This window comes from Mchenga conophoros, linkage group LG19, assembly GCF_057382185.1.
Source record: "Mchenga conophoros isolate Kocher_MC1m ecotype Shallow Benthic linkage group LG19, M_conophoros_male_GT1.1, whole genome shotgun sequence".
In the NCBI taxonomy this organism is placed as follows: domain Eukaryota; kingdom Metazoa; phylum Chordata; class Actinopteri; order Cichliformes; family Cichlidae; genus Mchenga; species Mchenga conophoros.
The window spans coordinates 18298683-18317711 of NC_140544.1; the positions used below are offsets into that span (position 1 = coordinate 18298683).

At 42.2% G+C, this 19029-nt stretch overlaps 2 protein-coding genes across 8 annotated transcripts in view; both read left to right on the forward strand.

The window, feature by feature from the left end:
• Positions 1-1954: 1954 nt before the first annotated feature.
• On the forward strand, positions 1955-5243 carry med6 (mediator complex subunit 6). Its single transcript, XM_085256993.1, has 8 exons — positions 1955-2004; positions 3043-3202; positions 3410-3501; positions 3594-3676; positions 3771-3879; positions 4044-4159; positions 4255-4282; positions 4586-5243. The coding sequence occupies exons 1-8, from the start codon at positions 1983-1985 to the stop codon at positions 4714-4716; spliced, it is 741 nt and encodes a 246-aa protein (XP_085113119.1). The 5' UTR covers positions 1955-1982; the 3' UTR covers positions 4717-5243.
• A 1447-nt stretch (positions 5244-6690) lies between these two features.
• The window catches only part of pcnx1 (pecanex 1), a 37434-nt gene continuing 25095 nt past the window's right edge, over positions 6691-19029 (forward strand). For 5 of the 7 annotated variants that reach the window (XM_085256312.1, XM_085256313.1, XM_085256314.1 and 2 more), the window contains exons 1-6: positions 6692-7093; positions 8454-8668; positions 12935-13040; positions 15849-15885; positions 16806-16871; positions 16951-18663. In XM_085256312.1, the coding sequence (XP_085112438.1) occupies positions 6941-7093; positions 8454-8668; positions 12935-13040; positions 15849-15885; positions 16806-16871; positions 16951-18663 (2290 nt within the window). In that variant the 5' untranslated portion in view covers positions 6692-6940. Of the gene's footprint in view, positions 7094-8453; positions 8669-12934; positions 13041-15848; positions 15886-16805; positions 16872-16950; positions 18664-19029 lie in introns of all 7 variants that reach the window. The other 2 variants (XM_085256316.1, XM_085256319.1) reach the window with 2 other exon arrangements.

Consider the following 19029-nt stretch of genomic DNA (forward strand, 5'->3'; position numbering starts at 1 on the left):
CACGTGTAAAAATGTCTCTGCAGTTCTTAGCCTTACTACAAGAGTTTGTATGCACTGAAAGTGAGGGTAGGATTTAAGGTTTTAAGTCAATACTAAATACTAAATGAGATCAGTTAAATCTACACTCCGAAAATATGCGACGTTATTGCATGTTTGTAATAACTGAAAGATCTTAATATATATATATATTAAGATTAAGATCTTAATATATATATATATTAAGATTAAGATCTTTATATATATATATATATATATATATATATATATATATATATATATATATATATATATATATATATATATATATATATATTAAAAACTAGCTGACAATCTTACCAAATAACTAAACAGATTGCCTTATTATTATACCTCCAGAAGTCTGTGCACACGTCCACAATGGAGTATAACTGAGGGTATAAGGAAATTGAATTAGGCCTAAAAAGAAAAGAAAAGTTATAAGAAAAATGGCAGGCTTCAAAAAACATTTCAATACATCTACTGGCAAAATGTTGACCTCTGGTGGCGAACGCTTTAGTTAAAATTAGCATGGGGTAATTACAAAACGTACATTTACAATAAGATATTCCATAAAGCATAATTTTAGTTAAAAAAAATCTTATAATAAGTTTTTGTATGAACTTTTTTATAAAGTCTATAAAGTCTATACAATGGGAACCTAATGGAAAATACGGTCTGCCCATCACAAGAATTATACGTTAACATTTGGACTCTTACATTTACTGTGTAGATTCTGGGTAACATTATCTTGGTATTATTATTATTTTATCCTAGAATCATAGCATATTTTCTATCTGTGATCAAAAATAATAATAAAACACTTTTGCACAATTTTCTGTCCTACACTCCACTTCATGCATGCACTTTTTAAATACATAATGAATAAACATTCATTATTCTGCATTATTTCTGAACACTCAGGTGAAATACATCTCTTAACCCTCTGCAGTCTGCATAAACACAAAATCTGGGAGTGGACGGTGCAATCATCTGCATACTGTATACAGCTTATTTCACTCTAGATAGTAATGACTTGGGAGGATCATATTTATTCTAAAGTGAATTGATTGATTGATTGATTGATTGATTGATTGATTGATTGATTGATTGATTGATCTCATGGATTACTGAGTACGGACCAAAACATGTGAGACTGGGCAGTGCTTTTGACTGATCTGGTGATGAGCAGCAAAGGAGTTCCACTGAGACTGTGCTGCCTCCAGTCCTGCTCATGCTTTACACTTAAGAATTTCAGTACACCTCTGGGCTGTGCCAATTACAGAATGTATTAGTGATGGGCAGGAGGAGGACTACTGAGCACCACTGGATATTTTTTGATGAGTGGTCTGGGAGGAGTTCTGCTTGTGAATAATAAGACTAGAGGTGGAGATAGGCTTCAGAAGGAAGAGGAATACCAAATGAACTATGTCTATCCTGGGACAGGAAATACCTAGGTGTCTATATCCACAAGCTAAACTATTTTCCAAAAAAGCTGAGATCGAGCTGGTCACACCCACAGACTGAATAAACTGATGATAAAGGCTAGCTCTGTGACTGGCTGTAAATTGGAGACTAGTAAAGCTGTGGTGAAGAGAAGGTTACTGATTAAATTGTAAATAAATTATTTAAAAGGCATCTCTTCTGACAGACTGATTCAGCTCTGCTGCCACAAAAACAGAGAAAGTCTTTCATACCACATGCCATCACCCTCTTTAACATTATATATCTGTCATATATATCTGTCATATCATTATTATTAGTATTATTAGTATTGTTATTCGTATTACTATTATTATTATTATTATTAGTAGTAGTAACAGAAATATTTCACCACCATTTCAGCTGCTGTAGCAAAAGCATTTCTCATCTCTTAATCACATTCTCAGCCGAAAAGTACAATGACGTAATCAAAGTACGACCTAAAGACCAGAGACGTAATCTTTAGGAGACCATTTGTTTATATCATGGCGTCGGTGGATTTCAGAGGTAGCTAAATCCATTATATTCTTTTTTTTAGATGTGCAGTTTAATTAGTATAAAAATCTCATGTTATTTATAACTTCGAAACAGCGCCTTGATTGTTTTTTTTCTGCAGCTTCAAGCTTATTCGTCTGTGCTGCAAGAAAATCTGTTAACGAGTAGCGTCTCCTTCGCTTTTTATTAGCATATCGGCTAGCATAGCTTATGCTGTCTGCCAGAGCCTTAGAATGACTTTTGGTGGTGGTTACAACAGAAAACAACTTCAAGTCATTGTAGCCTTCAGTTTTTCCAGTATAGTGGGTTATTCATCCTTGGTAAAGTGATGTCTGCATTATTGGTAATATGGACGCTGCTCACTGGTCCGTTTAGCTGTTCCGAGTTATATTTATTCATTATCTCTATTCATGTATCCTAACATCTGATAGATATACTGGCAATAGAGAAGCATATAAAAGATTAAGCTATATTATGTAGTTTGATTTTATTTGATATAAAATCAAGAAATACAAATAGCTGCTCTGTTTGAGCATTATTTCGGATCTGTTGAGGAACTCGGCTCTCACAAAAGGCGGGTTTCACAGTGAGATAAGTCATCTGTTAATAGAGTGTCTTGTTATTACCTGAAATAGAACCTTTTATTATCAGAAGCCTAATCATGTTAATCAGGAAACCAGAATTACCGTCATGTTTCCTTCATAAACATTTGACCCATTTTCATTATCAGGTTGTGTTAATACTGACTCAGTTCCTCAATTATATTCATACCCCCCCCCCCCCCCCCCAACACACACACACACACACACACACACACACACACACACACACACACACACACAGAAACACACACATGCACACAAAAAGAAGGCATCTCTATAGTTGTTTAACAAGACATTTTCATCAATAAAATGCTATCAGTATTGACAATATCCATGTCAAGCTGAGATGTGATCTCATCCCTAACATATAAATGCACTCACAGTTATTTCTCAGGCAGCATCAGTTAATAATATAATTTCATAAATTGAATGCTTGTTTAATTTCCAGATAACCTTCTCGGGATATCCTGGGTGGACAGCAATTGGGTACCAGGTCTTAATCCTGGAAATGTGCTGGAGTACTTTTCTGACAGAAGCAACCCTTTCTATGACCGTACCTGCAATAATGAGGTAGTGAAGATGCAGCGGCTTACCGTGGATCATCTGAAGTAAGTTTGTTTTATAGATGGAAATTTGATACAGAGCAGTGAAAAGGTTTTTAAACATATTACATTAAGTATTATGAAGGGAGACATTCTGATCAAAATCATATTGTCAAGTAGAGCCCAAACGCATACACACACAGACAAGTAATACTATTATAATATTGCCACATCTGCCGATTTGTGAAAACATTGCTTCTGTCTCATTTACAGTCAGATGGTGGGAGTTGAATACATCCTTCTTCATGCTCAGGAGCCAATTCTTTATATAATCCGTAAACAACAGAGGCAGTCACCGACTCAAGGTGAGTTCCAAACACTCAAGCCGTTATTTGTTAGATTTGTAAAGTCTTCATTTCACATCAGTTGAATTTCTGCTTCTCTGTTCATACTACAGTGGTTCCCTTGGCTGATTACTACATCATAGCTGGAGTCGTGTATCAGGCTCCAGACCTGGGAACAGTTATCAGCTCTAGAGTGGTAAAAATATTCATTGTAATTCTGTAAAAGATAGGTTTGTGTAACATTGATTTAAAAAATCAGTGTTATTTATATTAATCATATCTGTTTTTAGCTTTCCGCTGTACATGGAATCCAGTCTGCTTTTGATGAGGCCATGTCCTATTGTCGCTATCACCCATCCAAGGGATACTGGTGGCACTTCAAGGACCATGAGGAGAGAGGTAAGCAGTTTGGCAGTTTACAATTTAGATGTTAAAGTTCTGATTATCAGTTATGTGATGTGATCACAAACACTAGCAACAAAGAAGGAGCCAGAACCTGTTTTCCTTGTTTATTTAAAATAATGACTTTGACAGAAAGTGATTAACATGAATCTCTTATACAGAAAAAGCCAAACCAAAGACTAAGAAGAAAGAGGAGCCTAGCTCTCTGTTTCAGAGGCATCGCGTTGACACACTCCTTTTGGACCTGAGGTCAAAATTTCCACCAACTTTCTATCAGGTACTGTCAGCTATTGTCCAGTTTGTTCATTTGAATTTTGAGTCTAAGAGGAGTCAATCGTATTGATTTTGTTTTGCTTTTCTCTGAACTTTTAGCCTAAGCCTGGTGAGAAGCCCATTCCAGGTATGATATTTAAAACTGTTTTTTGTTTATAGATCATTATGATATATAATAAGAGTCTATCAGGGTCTGTCTGGAAGTGCTTAACACTCTGCAGATTACTAATATGTTAATTTATTTTCATATGTGAAGCATTGCTTTTACTTTCAGAATTGAATTCATGTTGTTTGATTAAACTAAAAGAAAATCAATTAGTTTTTCTGCTGAATATTTCAATTTTAAAATCAGTTAAGTTTCGTTTTTAATGTCTGTCCTTCAAGGCCAAATTCTTGAGTTTACTTTTAACTACAGGCTTTTGTTTTGCAGTTGAGGTGAAAAAGGAACCTGAACCTCCCACAGAAACAGTGAAGCAAGAGGAGAGGGAGCAGGCAACCAAGTCCTCTGCCCCAGCTCCACCTAACAAACCACCTCCTGAGAAAAGGGCAAGACTGCAGTGACAGCCATATTTGTCAGACACTGGGAAGGTTGCGCACAGCTCTGCAGTCCTACATCACTCACTGGGAAAATGACTTGAGACATTTGTGTTACCTCCCCAACTCTCTGCTTATTTGATCAATTTTTAGAATACTGAAAATAAAAGGAGTCAGTTGTTTATGTAAGTGCTGAGACTCCTTTTACGCTGCAGCATTAGTCCTGTGCCCTTGATAGGCTTCAAGCAGCTGTAGCACAAACAAGCAATTTGAAGTGGGGGAGGATTTTTTTTTTTTGATGATGATAAGCTGACATCAGCATCGGTGTCAGCTTACTGTCAACATCATGCTAATGGTTCTGTTGTAGTGACTTCAGAGGATCATTTAATTCGCTGTCTGCTTTACAAACAAGATGTGTCATCTCATCTGCCAAGCAAATGGCCTCTTGACCCGAACATGGCTTGTTCGTTTCAGACACTTTCATCTCCTTCGGAAGAAATGTCCTGCTTTTGTATGTTTTTTTTAATATACATTAAATGGTATTGATTAATGTGTTCTGATCTGTTTAATTCTTAACATTTAACAGGCTTCACATTTATTTGATCCGTTTTTCTTCTGTTTTATTTCAACCTGTGATTAAGATTTGCTGCACTGTAGCGTTTTTCCTGTCTTGCGTCAACCCTGAATTCTTTATATCATGCTACTTTGGATGATGGCTGCCTTTTGTTCTGCTCCCTGTCAAGATGATCTCACACTGCGTCATCTGGTTTCTGGGGATTTTGTTGTGTGTTTTGTGTGACACTTTACACTTTTACTTATTGGAAGCAAAATGTAAAGAAATGAGGGGTGGAATTTTGCACATTACTGTATCTGTGCCTGATTCCTATTAATCTCATGATCTGAGTTCATGGGTGGTTGTAGGTTTATTCATTCGTCCCATTTTGTACCTGATTACACTAATTTTGAAGGATTTGTGATAACTGGCAACGAGTCCTTCACATTTCTGTGGAGGATTTTTGAACCACTCTTCACCACAACACAATCAGAGCTCAACTTGCTGGTGTGTTTCAGGTCATTGTCTTACTGTATTAGTCAAGTACGCTTGAGCTTTGGTGCACAAACTGGCTGGACATTCTCCTTCAGGATTTTCTGGTATAGCGCGGAATTCATGGTTCGATCATTACAGGAAGCCGTTCTTTAGATATGCTGCATTCTTTTGTGACCTGGATGAGTCATCAAACCCTTAAAGTAATTTTGGTACCTCAGCCACTCCTGGGAAGGTCCACCGATGTTCCAAGTTTTTTCCATTTGTGAATGATGGCTCTCACTGTGGTTGGCTGGAGTTTCTAAGCCTTTGAAATATCTTTGTAATCCTTTCCAGGCTGACAGATATCTGTGACTTTGTTTCTCAGTTGTTCCTTTAGATCATGACATGATATGTTGCTTTTTAAGATCTTTTAACCTACTTCAGTTTGTCAAATATGTTTTATTTTGGTGATTTCTAAATTCGTCGGGTCTGGCTGTAATCAGACCTGGGTATAAGTAGTGAAATTGAACAAAAAAATGTGCAGTTAATTCATGATTTAACAAAAGGCTTCTTACTTTTTTACAACACCATATATATTAAAAGTGGTTGGAGGTCACCCCACCTTGACTAGTTACCACAGAAAAACAGACATGCCATATTTCACCATGTGGGACCAGGATTTTTGTTAATGGGAGAGGATTCGCGTACCATTTTGCATCCTTAATGTAGCAGGTATTTTTTTAACCGACAGGTGTCGCCATTTAGTCATATTTAGTATAAAGCTCCATATATGTGGCTGATTTTTAAAATTTTATTTCATACGTTTATGCTCTCTGCCATCACCCTGTTGAGTCACAATCAAATAAACGTGCCTACTCACTGAAAAATATAATTTTCCAATAAGGAGAGCGAGTGAAAACCAGAAGGGTGAAGGCACAAAGCTTATACGTATGGTCTTATATTTAGTGTAAACAGTACCGATGCCACGAAGAAGAACTTCCTCGCAGGGCGTGGTGGGATAGCAGTCTTCCTCAGTGGAGGACTGAACAGTGCCCCAGCTGGCTGGCTAGCTGCAGAGAGAAGATGGCTGCAGAGGGGATTTTCAGGCCAGTGTCTGAAAACAGAGCGCCGTTTGTCATGTTGAACGACGACTAGCCCCAGCGTGTCACCCCGGTTGTTGTGTCGGTCGGTTCCGCCTGGATTCGTCGGAGGGGATAAAACAACATGGGGTCGCAGACTTTGCAGATCCTGAGGCAGGGGGTCTGGGCTTCAATCACAGGCGGATGGTACTACGACCCCGATCAGAATACGTTCGTCAACGCTTTACATCTATACATCTGGCTCTTTCTGCTATGTTTCCCCTTCACGCTGTACATGGTGAGCCGCTTTGTCTCCTTTTTATTTTATTTTATTTTATTTATTTTTACCTCATAGACTGGTATTTCTTTATGTATTTGTCATGACTGTTGACAGCTTAAGTTAACCAAACCAACTGTCCGTTAGGTTAGCAGCCACAGCTCACTAACGGTCGGTCTCGGTCTATTATCTGGAGCGAAGACAACGTACACTAATATTAAACTAAGAAAACGGAGTGGAATATTTGAAGTATAGTTGAATTATCCAAATTATCCATTAAGCAAAAGCATTTCTTAGCAAATAAACCTTATTCTGGTGGAGACGTTAACAAAAGAGCCTTTAACTCCTTCAGGTTTCAGTCTACTGTCCATCAACTAGATCGTACCTAAACGCTCTTTTGTTCATATTCTGTGTTTCGGTTAAGGTCCACTTGGATATTTACACTGTGTGAGGCTGTAATCAGTGAATTTATTTTCCCTTCCCCCATCTTTATCTATTTGTTGTCCTCCGGTCGGCAGTGATTTTCGGTATCACCAGTTTTCAGAAGCTACCAGCTGTGACTGTAGGGGCACAGTTCACAAGGATGTTAGCAGTGATCTTCCCCGTGTAAAAGCCCAGGAATCAAAATCATATAGCTGAGAGCTGCTTGTTCAGTTTTTTCATCTCAAAATGTCTTTGTTTGCGGGTTTCCTAAACGGCTTTACTTTCTTAAGGTGCTCTTTTCTGTGGCACGTCAATAAAAGGTTGCTTGCCAAACTTTATGTCCTGCACACATAAAATGCACATTTATAACTGCTGACGTGATTATGAATGTCTGTGTGCTCACTTCTATATAAAGAAACTGGGGTGTTTGAAATAGGTTTGTGGTTTCCTTTCTATTCCTGGAGTGGAAATGCTTTGGTCAGCTCTGTGGTTTATATTGAGCCGCAAGTTTGAGTTGCGCTGCTGCTGTTTGTGAGAGCTACAAGCAGATGCAGGAGGATATCTCAAGGACAAGAGAGAGCCTAGAGCCCATCTAGTCACCTCTTTTTGTAATAGCCTCCTTGTCAGCTGCACTAAGCAGACATAAAATTCATAATCAAATCTTAAGACACTGCAGATGTGTCATAAATAATTGGGACAATAGGTGCAATAATGTAATTATCTTTTTTAGCTGCATTTAGCAGAGCTCATTTTCTCTGTGGCAGTGCTTGGTTCCAGTTCACGGGTTTATAAATGATGTGTCATGTCTGAATGTCCAAATTTAATCAACATCACTCCTGGGCTGCTGAGATAAACACAGGAAAGAAAATGGATATAAAATGCTGTAACATGGGTAAAAATGAAACCGTTAGAGGGTTGTCTATGTAACCTTTTTCCCTACTTCTTCCTCTACTTCCAGGCCCTACCGCCAACCATGGTGATAGTGGGAATCTACTGTGGTGTGATTGCTGCCATGTTCCTGCTGCTGAAGACGGTGAATTACCGCCTCCACTATGCCTTGGATGAGGGGGAGGTGGTGGAGCATCAGGCTAAGGAGAATCAGGGGAGCAGAGGTGGCACAGAGGGGGCTATTGATGGAGGCGTGACCCGAAGGGAGGACAGCAATGGCCCAGGGTAAGTTCACGTTATAGTCTGTTGGCGGATTTACTATCTGGAGATGGAGCACTGTAGTGCACAACTGATAAAATATTCTGTAGAGGATGTGCAAGATCATTAAGCAGAAATAAATCGCATTGTAAGATAAGCAGTGTTGGGACTACCGCGTTATTAAGTAATGCGTTACAGTAACTACGTTATTATTGTGGTAACGAGCACGGTAACTAGTTATTATGCCAAAATCAGGAACGCATTAGTCGTTACTGGGATTTAGATAGGGTCGTTACTCGTTACTTCGTGTGGTGGCTATCGCAGAGCTTCCACATATTCAGTAACATTAGCAAGTGGTGGAGGCCAGCAGGTGGATGAGAGAAAGTGGAGGCAAGAGGAGAGACCCGAGGCGGCCGCCGGTCCGAGTGTGAACTGAACTTCAGGTAAGAAGTTATGACCTGCAGTCTCTCTGGGTCAGATATAAACCAAGTTTAGGTGGAGTTTATTTTCGTTATTCTGACTTTTTCCGTACTGGGTACTAGCTAGCATGACGGAGTTTCTATACAGCTGGGTGGGTGCTATGATGTTACTGATGTTGAACTTTATTTTGTTCACAAGGTTAATTATTAGAGTTGCCAACCGTCCCGTAAAAAACAGAATCGTCTCATATTCAGAGAAAATATCGCGCGTTTCGTATTGAGGTGAAAAGGAACACAGTTTGTCCCGTACTTCAGCTACAATGAAAAAGACACAAAGCTGGAGCTGTACAGCTGCCTCTTCTTCTCTCATCCGCTCACCCTCCTTCTCCTGTTTCTACTTCAATCATGAAAACTGATCAATGATCAGCTGATCGGCTTTTCTCTCTTGTTTGTTTATCACCCACTTTGCGCCAGAAAGAGGAAACCAGCGGAGGTCGCGTTAAACAACAGCAGCACGACAACAGCTGATCAAGCACAAGCTTGATCAGCTGTTGTTAGAATTTATTCAATATTAATTTCTAGTATCAGCTGATGTTTGCTGGAGCCACAGCTGTAAAAGCTGCTGGTCATGTTATCGGTTTGGTCATCTGGTGAGAGGGAAACATGAAGATGAAACCAGGAGATGTCCTTACTGAATCATCAGAGCTGTGATGGAGAAACAGGTTGACCTTTTAGGTGACATGAATGAGTTGAAGGGAAGTTATGAACTGTTTCTGAGAGACAAATAACACCAGGATCCTTTTTTAGGTAGCTGACAGCTGGTAACTGTGCAGGGGCGGATCTAGCAAAGTTTTGCCAGGGGGACCAGGTAGGGCATTAACAGGGAGAGGGGGGCACAAAGAAGTACTTTTCTTTCTTATTCTCATTTAAAATGTCTAGCTTTTAAAAAATAATTATCTGAGTCTTACAACAAACGATTGATAGATTGATACATATATACCATCAGAACAGTGTACATCACTGTCACAACAGCGTTTGTTTTCATTCAAAGGCTTTATGATTTTTCCTATAATGGCGGGCTGGTCTCTAGTCAAAATGCCCGGGCCAATTTTCAGTCCCAGTCCAGCCATGTATGCAGCTCATCTGCAGTCTGGTGTTGCCTACATCTTCCTATTCAGAAGGCAGAATTTCCGAGTTCTGAGTACAATCGAAAGCACCACAACTGCAGATTTTGTGTTGGATGTAAAAAGCGCACATGACGCTGTGACGTACGCTAGAATCATGGCAGCAGTCAATGACTGTCCAGGCGTGGGATTTCTCTCGTGGAAATATTCACATTATTTTTTTCTTTCTATTGGTAGGTGGCACAGTGCACTTGTGGCAAGTAAGCAAGCTAGAAGACTGGCAAAGTTATGGAAGCAACACATTAACAAGAGAATTCTGAGTAAAACCAAAGTTACTTTCCCTAGTAACTAGTTACTTTGAAAGTAATGAGTAACTTGAAGTAACTGAGTTACTTTTGATACAAGTAACTAGTAATGTAACTAAGTTACTAATTTAAAGTAACTTACCCAACACTGAAGATGAGTGATCAGAAAGTGTGACTGACTTTAAGTGATCAGTCACTTCATGTGATCTGTCATTGTCTAATGGAGCTGAGGAAGGAGGTCTAGAGTAGTGATGACTCTGGAAAACACACAAGTTACTCAAAGGTTAGCTGGGTAGCTGCTTTAGGGTGACTTCAAATTATTAAACCATACATGCTGACACCACTTCAGGAAGTTACTTTTAAACAAACTGTTTAGTGACTTTTAATTTCTCCTCAGCTAAAACATCTGTTATGTGGCGCTGTTCTAAAAACCATTGCAGAGTTTTCTGTCCGTCTCAATAATATTGTCAACACTTAAGTTTAGATTCATCCAGAACTATTGTGTTTTTCTTTAAAGTTTAACAAATGTGTTGGATGCATTTTCTGGGCCATAAATTTCTATGAAGCTGATTTTTTATTTATTTATTTTTTTTTAATTCTGTCTGTAAAACTAGTGTTACTTACATTAGCAGTCTGTTTCATCCCCTCCATTTTCTGGTTCATTTGTGTGTTGGTTTTGTTTTGGCACACTACCAGCACTTGTAGGCCAGTGAAGTGGCGTGAAAGTGTTGGCAGGAAGATTCATCATGTCTCCCACATGTTTGCTTTAAAGTACAAACCAAACGAGGGAGTACTCCTTAAAGGGAAAAAGAAAAACCTCCAGAGGGCTACCAGTTGACAAAAAATAGAGGTTTTACAGTTATTGCCATGTGCTTTACACAGCATGCACTGGGTTTTATTACTTCTTTTCCTCCCAATTTATTGGATCTGTCATATTGGCAAAGCTCTTGAAGCAAGCGTCATTATTCAGCAGCCATCTTGAAATGCTTTCAGGCACTTATTTGGTTAGTTATTTTGAAGCATTATCTTATTTAAATGCAATTTCAGTGTTCACAGTGACAAACTAAAAAGATGTTAAGATTATTTCTCATTGGCCACATAAATCTACACTTATCTTTAACAGTACAGGTGTATATGTGCTTTCAATTAATCCCCACCTTTTGTGGGGATACGTTTCATCAGTGTTAATACTAAGAAACAGTAGTACATTGTAGGAGTACACTTACTGACCACTTTGTTACTAGTTAAAAATGCCTTGTTGGTGCCAGAGTTAAGAGGAGATAAAGAAAAATCAACATGAACTACTAACATAACCACTAATTGACCAAGGTATGCAGAAGAGCATCTCTGTACACACAACACTTTGAGCCTTGAAACTGATGGGCTACAGCAGCAGAAGACCACACCAAGGCCCAATCTGGTTGGCTGTGAACAGGAAACTGAGGCTAGAATTTACACAAGCCCACCAAAATTGGAGAACAGATGATTGAAAAACTTAACCTAGTCTGATTAGTCTCAATTTCTCCTGTGAGATTCAGCAGATGGGGTCAGAATTTGGTGTAAAAACCACTGATACATCCTAACTTGTATAAGTTGTTTTTGGCTTGTGGTGATGGTGTAATGGTGTGGGGGATATTTTTCGGGCTCCTTAGTACCAGTTGAGCATTATTTAGCTGCCGCATGCCAGGTTTCTGACATTAGGTTTAGCTCTCATTCACAGTGAACAAAAGCCACTGAGGTTTCAGCCTTTTACTGCAAATGACTTGAAGAAGTGACTCATACTCACATTCCAGAAGCAGTGCTTAGCAGGATGCTGGGACAGGGGAGAGGCAAAAAAAAAAAAGAGAATGAGACCTCTCAACCAGTCATAGCTTTGCCCACACATCTGGAACAGCATTCCAGGTTGTTTGAGTTTGCAGTGAAGCCGACAAGCTCAGATGACATTCATTAAGGTGTTTTTTCTTCTCCTTCTTCTTCTTTATTTCCTCTTCCACCACCAACTCAATTTCCCCACTTCCTGCTCCATTTTTTCCAGTATTTTTTTTTTTTGGTGCTACATGTTGTGGTTGATTTCTTTAAGTGTTGTTTTGTGGTCTGACCTGCTATGATGCAGTTTTGGCATATGGAAATGATTTATATCCCTGGCAAGTTGTTTGTTTCTACATACCATCTGGTTAAATAAGCACGTCTGGGCTAAATATAGACCCAGAAAAAAATCATGGATGCTTTCATCTGTTTTCTCTCTGTGGAATTTCAAAGCCTGTGCAAAATATTTAAAATAAAGGCCTGTTTAAGAAGTTCACTTGGTGTGTTTTCCCTAAATTGAAGCTGCTGCCATCTTCTTTCTGTTTGACTGAAGGAGATAAATGGCATGTAACAGGGCTGAACAATCTTGGTGAACTCAGTAGTTTCCATCGATGTGCATGTGTTTGTGTGTCTGCAAAGGGACCCTGGAGGGGGTATTGAGATGGCAGACTTCATCCGACAAGAGACTCCACCAGTGGACTGCAGTTCCAGGAACTCCTATATTGGGATGGAGTCTAACCAGCAGGTAAGCAGAGCACTGGCCTGCTGTACACTGTGTTCCATAACTAGCTGAAAATAAAAGGATCCTGATTGTCAAGTCCCTTTGCCCCCTGTATTACTTTCTGCAGACCTTTCATTAGATTTATATTTAATAGCTTGCTGATCTTCAATGTTCCTACCAGCTGTTTATTCAAATCCAAGTTAATACATGTTGCGGCTTATTATGATAACCTTTTAGATTCTAGCTTGTACAGCATATTTTGGACATTTTTCAATCTAAACAATTAACAATTCCAGGTTTCCACAGGAAAGTTGTTACATATGATGGCTGCAGAAAGTGTTGCTGCCAAGTGGGAATACAATGCAATGTTGCACTCAACTCATGTAATACTGTCTACTGCTATAAAGCAAATCACTAATTGTGTGGCGTTATATTCAAGAGAAGGGAGACAGCAGGGAGTTTATTTCCTATTTACAGCATGGGGAAAGCAATGTGTTTATGCACCAGTATAAGTGCACCGCATCGCAGCTGAGCTTGTTTACATTTCATTGAATGATAAAAGAAATAACCACAGAAGCAGCAGAAGCACTACTTTCCTAACGGTCCCAATAGTGAATTTTGAACAAGGGTTTTCAGAACATGCCTGTTTCTGATATTGCATGTACATACTTTTTCTACAGATTGTCTTATTGTTATCTGTATTGTGCTTCTAGTAAGCAGAGCTATTTAGCAGGGCATGCTAAGATCCATCCATCCATCCATCCATCCATCCATCCATCCATCCATCTTCTTCCGCTTTATCCGAGGCCGGGTCGCGGGGGCAGCAGCCTAAGCGGAGAAGCCCAGACCTCCCTCTCCCCAGCCACCTCCTCCAGCTTATCCGGGGGAACACCAAGGCGTTCCCAGGCCAGCCGAGAGATATAATCTCTCCAGCGTGTCCTGGGTCTGCCCCGGGGCCTCCTCCCGGTGGGACATGCCCGGAACACCTCACCCAGGAGGCGCCCATGAGGCATCCTTGTCAGATGCCCGAACCACCTCAGCTGGCTCCTTTCGATGTGGAGCAGCAGCTGCTCTACTCTGAGCCCCTCCCGGATGGCCAAACTTCTCACCCTATCTGTAAGGGAGAGGCCAGCCACCCTTCGGAGGAAGCTCATTTCTGCCGCTTGTATCCGCAATCTCGTTCTTTCGGTCACTACCCACAGCTCGTGGCCATAGGGTGAGGGTAGGGACGTAGATCGACTGGTAAATTGAGAGCTTCGCTTTTACACTCAACTCTCTCTTCACCACAACAGACCGGTACAGCGTCCGCATCACTGCAGCCACAGCACCAATCCGTCTGTTGATCTCCGGCTCCCTTCTCCCATCACTCGCGAACAAGACCCCGAGATACTTGAACTCCTCCACTTGGGGCAGGAACTCATCCCCGACCCGGAGTGGGCACTCCACCCTTTTGTGGCTGAGGACCATGGCCTCAAATTTGGAGGTGCTGATCCTCATTCTCGCTGCTTCACACTCAGCTGCGAACCGTTCCAGTGCGAGCTGGAGGCCATCACCCGATGAAGCCAACAGAACCACATCATCTGCGAAAAGCAGAGATGAGATTCTGAGGCCACCGAAGTGAAAGCCCTCTAAGAAGGCTGGGTACTCTGAACTGTCACTCGGCGCATAAGCGCAGATGACAGTCAGGACCCAATGACAGTCAGGACCCTGGGGCGCAGGGAACAAACCCTCTCATCCACCGGGAAGAACCCCAACATACAGGCAGCAAGCCGAGGGGATATTAGAATACCCACCCCAGCCCGCGGCCTCTCACCAGGGGCAACTTCAGACTGAGACAGAGTCCAGCCCCTCTCCAGGAGACTGGTTCCAGAGCCCAAGCCATGCGTAGAGGTAAGCCCGACTATGTCTAGCCGGTACCTCTCAACCTCACACACTAACGCAGGCTCCTTCCCCACCAGAGAGGTGACATTCCATGTTCCAATTGCCAGTAGCTGGGGATCAGTCCGCCAGGGCCTCCGCTCCTGGCCGCCGCCCGGCACACAATGCACCCAACCCCTAGGGCGCATCCTGCGGGTGGGGGGCCCGCAGGAGGGTGGGCCCATGTCCCCTTTTCGGGTTGTACCCGGCCAGGCTTCATGGACTAAGGCCCAGCCACCAGACGCTTGCCCTCGGGCACCCTCCCCGATCCTGGCTCCAGGGCGGGCCCCCGGTAACCCTATCCCGGGCAGGGTAAACTGTTCCCTCGATGTTTTCCTCATAAGGGTCTTCTGAGCATGCTAAGTTATTTTACTTTTGTTGTTGCTGGACTAGAGGAAGCAACTGTTGGTGTGTGTGTGTGTGTGTGTGTGTGTGTGTGTGTGTGTGTGTGTGTGTGTGTGTGCATATGCACTAGAGTGTTTTCCTTAGGAATGATTTATTTCTTTATTTATTTTTTTTACATATTGCTGTCAGGCTGATATCTCCTTTAATATTCAAAGTTCTTTAGCTCCCTTATTCTGTGAGATATATTTAACCTCTGAATCCCCATGGGTGCTGTGTTCTGTGTCTTTGTACTGTATGTCCTTGAGTCTCTAATCAGCCTACACATTCTGCTCAGTTGCTGTGTGGCAAGTTGGAAGACAACCCAAAACTTTTTTTCTTTTGACAGTACACAGCAATTAGCTATTTGTAATACACAAACGGTGTCTTCTTAGAGATGTCATATTCTGTAAAGATCACACCTTGTCAGTTTTCTTGATGAAAATGTTGTTGCAGAAATAAGCCTCTGATATCCTGACCACCTTTCCTTTTGAAAGACAAATAGCTTAACTTATCTTTTCATTCAAATTTCAGATAGCATCTTCACATCGAAGAGCAACAGTTGCCAAAGGTAATATGCCACACAGCTTTCTTCTGTGCCTATTCAACTTAAAAAGAGCAAAAGAGAAAGAAGTGACGTGTTACAAGTAGGGTTGGTTTAAAAAATCCTTTGTATGTAACACTAATGCATGTTCTGACTGTGAAAGAACCACATCCGTAACCATGATTCCCCCCCCCCCACACACACACACACACACACACACACCCCCAAGCTGCTCAGGAGATGCAGCCTGACTCAGCATTGCTGTGACCTCAACAGTCACACCATGATGAGGCAGCTTTCGACAGGCACTGCTGGCTTTGAAAAAAATGGGAAGGGGGGTTATACATTGTAAGACCCAGCATGGGAGTCATTCTCTGAGAGCACATTATTGAAACACAGAGATGAAGACAACAACTGAACTTGTAGCTGTGCTAGGGGGCCATTGTACTGAGTGTTTGAGTTAGGCGCCTGCGTTGCCTGAATAATTCAGTGAGTCTGTTCGATGCCATTCTAATTAGCTGGCAGTTTGTGATGAGACTAAATGGTCTGAAGTGGGACAAGGGCTCTGCAGGGATTTAGTTTTTTAATCTCCCCTCCCCTTTACTGTACACTTAGACAGTTTGCCACAGACTTCCAGGAAGTCATGGCAACTCCTTAAAAAAAACCTTAACATTTCCAAGACAAATCCTAACAGTTACATCTTTGTTCAATTGTTATCTTGTGCTGTCATCAGAGCATTCAAAGAATCTATTCAGACTAGCTCATACCTCCATTAAGTGTGGCCTTTCCCCATAAACAATTAGGGAAACCTCCCAGAAAAAGCATTTCTTAGTGCAAGGCAACAGTTTGTATTCATAATGTTCTGTTATGTAGTCTGTAGTTCCCAGTTACGTGTAGGTTTTCAAAGATGATGGTTTTCTTAAAAACTGTTTTTCCTATATTTTCAGGAGATTGTGGAAGGACCTCAGATGACATTAGTTTGACTCTTGTTGAGAGCTGTAGTCATGATCATGGTAAACACACAGTCACATATGCTATTACTATTACTTCTCAGTATTTTCCTCAATGTATATTTTCTTTGTATCCATTTAGATCTGCTCTCAGACACAAAGATGTACTGCCTCGTTCCCAATGATTCCTTCGCCTCCTTGCAGCCGTCAACCTCCTTGTGTCCTTCAGAGCTGTCCAGGGAGCCTGCTGATCTCTGTAACTCTGCTGCTTATCACTTCAGCCTGTCACACTCCTCCTGTGACACGGAGGTAACCTCTCATTCATCCATGCAATCTCAGACCTTCAGGAAGGAGCTCCGTTCTCGAGGTCTGCCACGGACCTCTAGCTCGGCAGGTTCCGCTTTCCCTGACCCGAGTCTGCCAGACTTTGCTCTGTATCCTCCACCCAGAAGAGGTGGCCTTGACCCTGTGCGTGAGCTGGAGACTGCCAGACCACACAGGCCAGGGCTGTGTGACAGAGATGGGGCAGACCCCCTGCACCAGCAGGACCAAGCTGTGCCCTCAACTTCTGGAGTAGAGTGCTACAGACACAAAGAGCAACGCAGGGTTGCTCGCTCAGCCTCTAAGGAAGCAGGGGAGAGTAGCTCAGGACTTTACCAGGTGGAAGGAAGTGGTGGTGGAAAAGCCTCTGGTGGAGGAGCAAAGTCCCAAGGAGGGGAGCGAAGTGCCGATAGCCTGAGGAGTCTGAGTACTCGCAGTAGTGGTTCCACTGAGAGTTACTGCAGTGGCACAGACAGAGACACCAACAGCACTGTCAGCAGCTTCCACAGTGAACAGACCAGCTCTACACATGTGGAGAGCCTGCTGTCACTTTCAGGGGATGAACGTGCACGGGAAACGGGAGAGACAGTATCTGCTCCTGCAGACGACAGGACTTCTAGTATTAGACCTCGAAGTCTCGGTAATCTTCCCTCCAGGGAAGCCAATAAAAACCCACATGCCAATGAGCTGACTGCTAAACAAACTGCGGACACTCAGTCACCTGCAACCCAAGAACTGGTGGAACCTGTCAAGTGTGCCGAAGAGCCTGGCATCAGGACCAGTGCTGATGGCTCAACAGGTGTAGCTGTCACAGAGCAGGAGCAGGTGAAAGACAACGTTCAACCAAACTCAGCTAACATTGTTCAGAGGACTTCTTCTCTATCAGCGGGTCGCAGTGGACGCCGGCGGACTGGAAAGAAAAGAGCAAGCAGCTTTGATGCCAGCCATCACCGGGATTACATCTCTACGCGTGCTATGGCCAAGCCCTGTAGTGCTGTATTCACTGGTGGTGGAGAGGATGACTCCAGTGATCAGAGTGAACTCAGCTGTGCCTCCAGTCTCCGCTCCACCAAGCACCTAAGCACAGACAGCTCATCTAGCACCACCTCCCGCTCCTGCCACTCACCAGAGAGCCACTACAGGGCCCTGAAAGCCAAGCACATTTCAGCCAACGCCTCCTCCTCTTCTTCCACCACAGTAAAACCTGAGACAGGAGTTCGAAACGGAGGGAAGCGGCGTACCTCCCGCCGTACTCCAAGCACAGGCAGTGCCAAAACACATGCCAGAGTGTTGAGCTTAGACAGCGGTACGGCTGCATGCCTTAATGATCCCACCCACCTAGGAGCTCCAGCAGGACCTCGACCTCTTACCACCTCCAAGTCAGATTTGGAAGCCAAAGAAGGGGAAGTCCTGGATGCGGCATCCCTGCTGGGTCGGGCCTCCCAGCTGGAATCAGTGACTCGCTCCAGAAACAGTCTGCCCAACCAGGCAGCTTTCGCTGAGCCTCAGGATGCTAATGCTGCTTCCCTACGGGGTATGTACCACACACTGAGCTCCAATGTACTGTACACATTGCATTCTGTGTGGTTTGCATTAGTGATGCATGACTAGTCTACTTTTTATGCTGGCAGACAGAATTAAGGGTTATTAGTCTGGTTTTGTTTTTACCTGCCTTGCAAATTGTTTACATAATCGCTGGTGATGGTTTGGATATGTATTGAACACAGTGAACATTGCTTCGCTGGAAACCTTTAGTCATACTCATGGTTTCTGGCACATGAAACAGGAGCACACTGGTAAAGTTGATCAACTTTAATCTGTTTAGGTGTAGTCGTCCAGCTGCCTCAAAATTGTGTGTGTGTTTGTGTGGGAGTGAGTGCGTGAGACAAGACTGCAGACA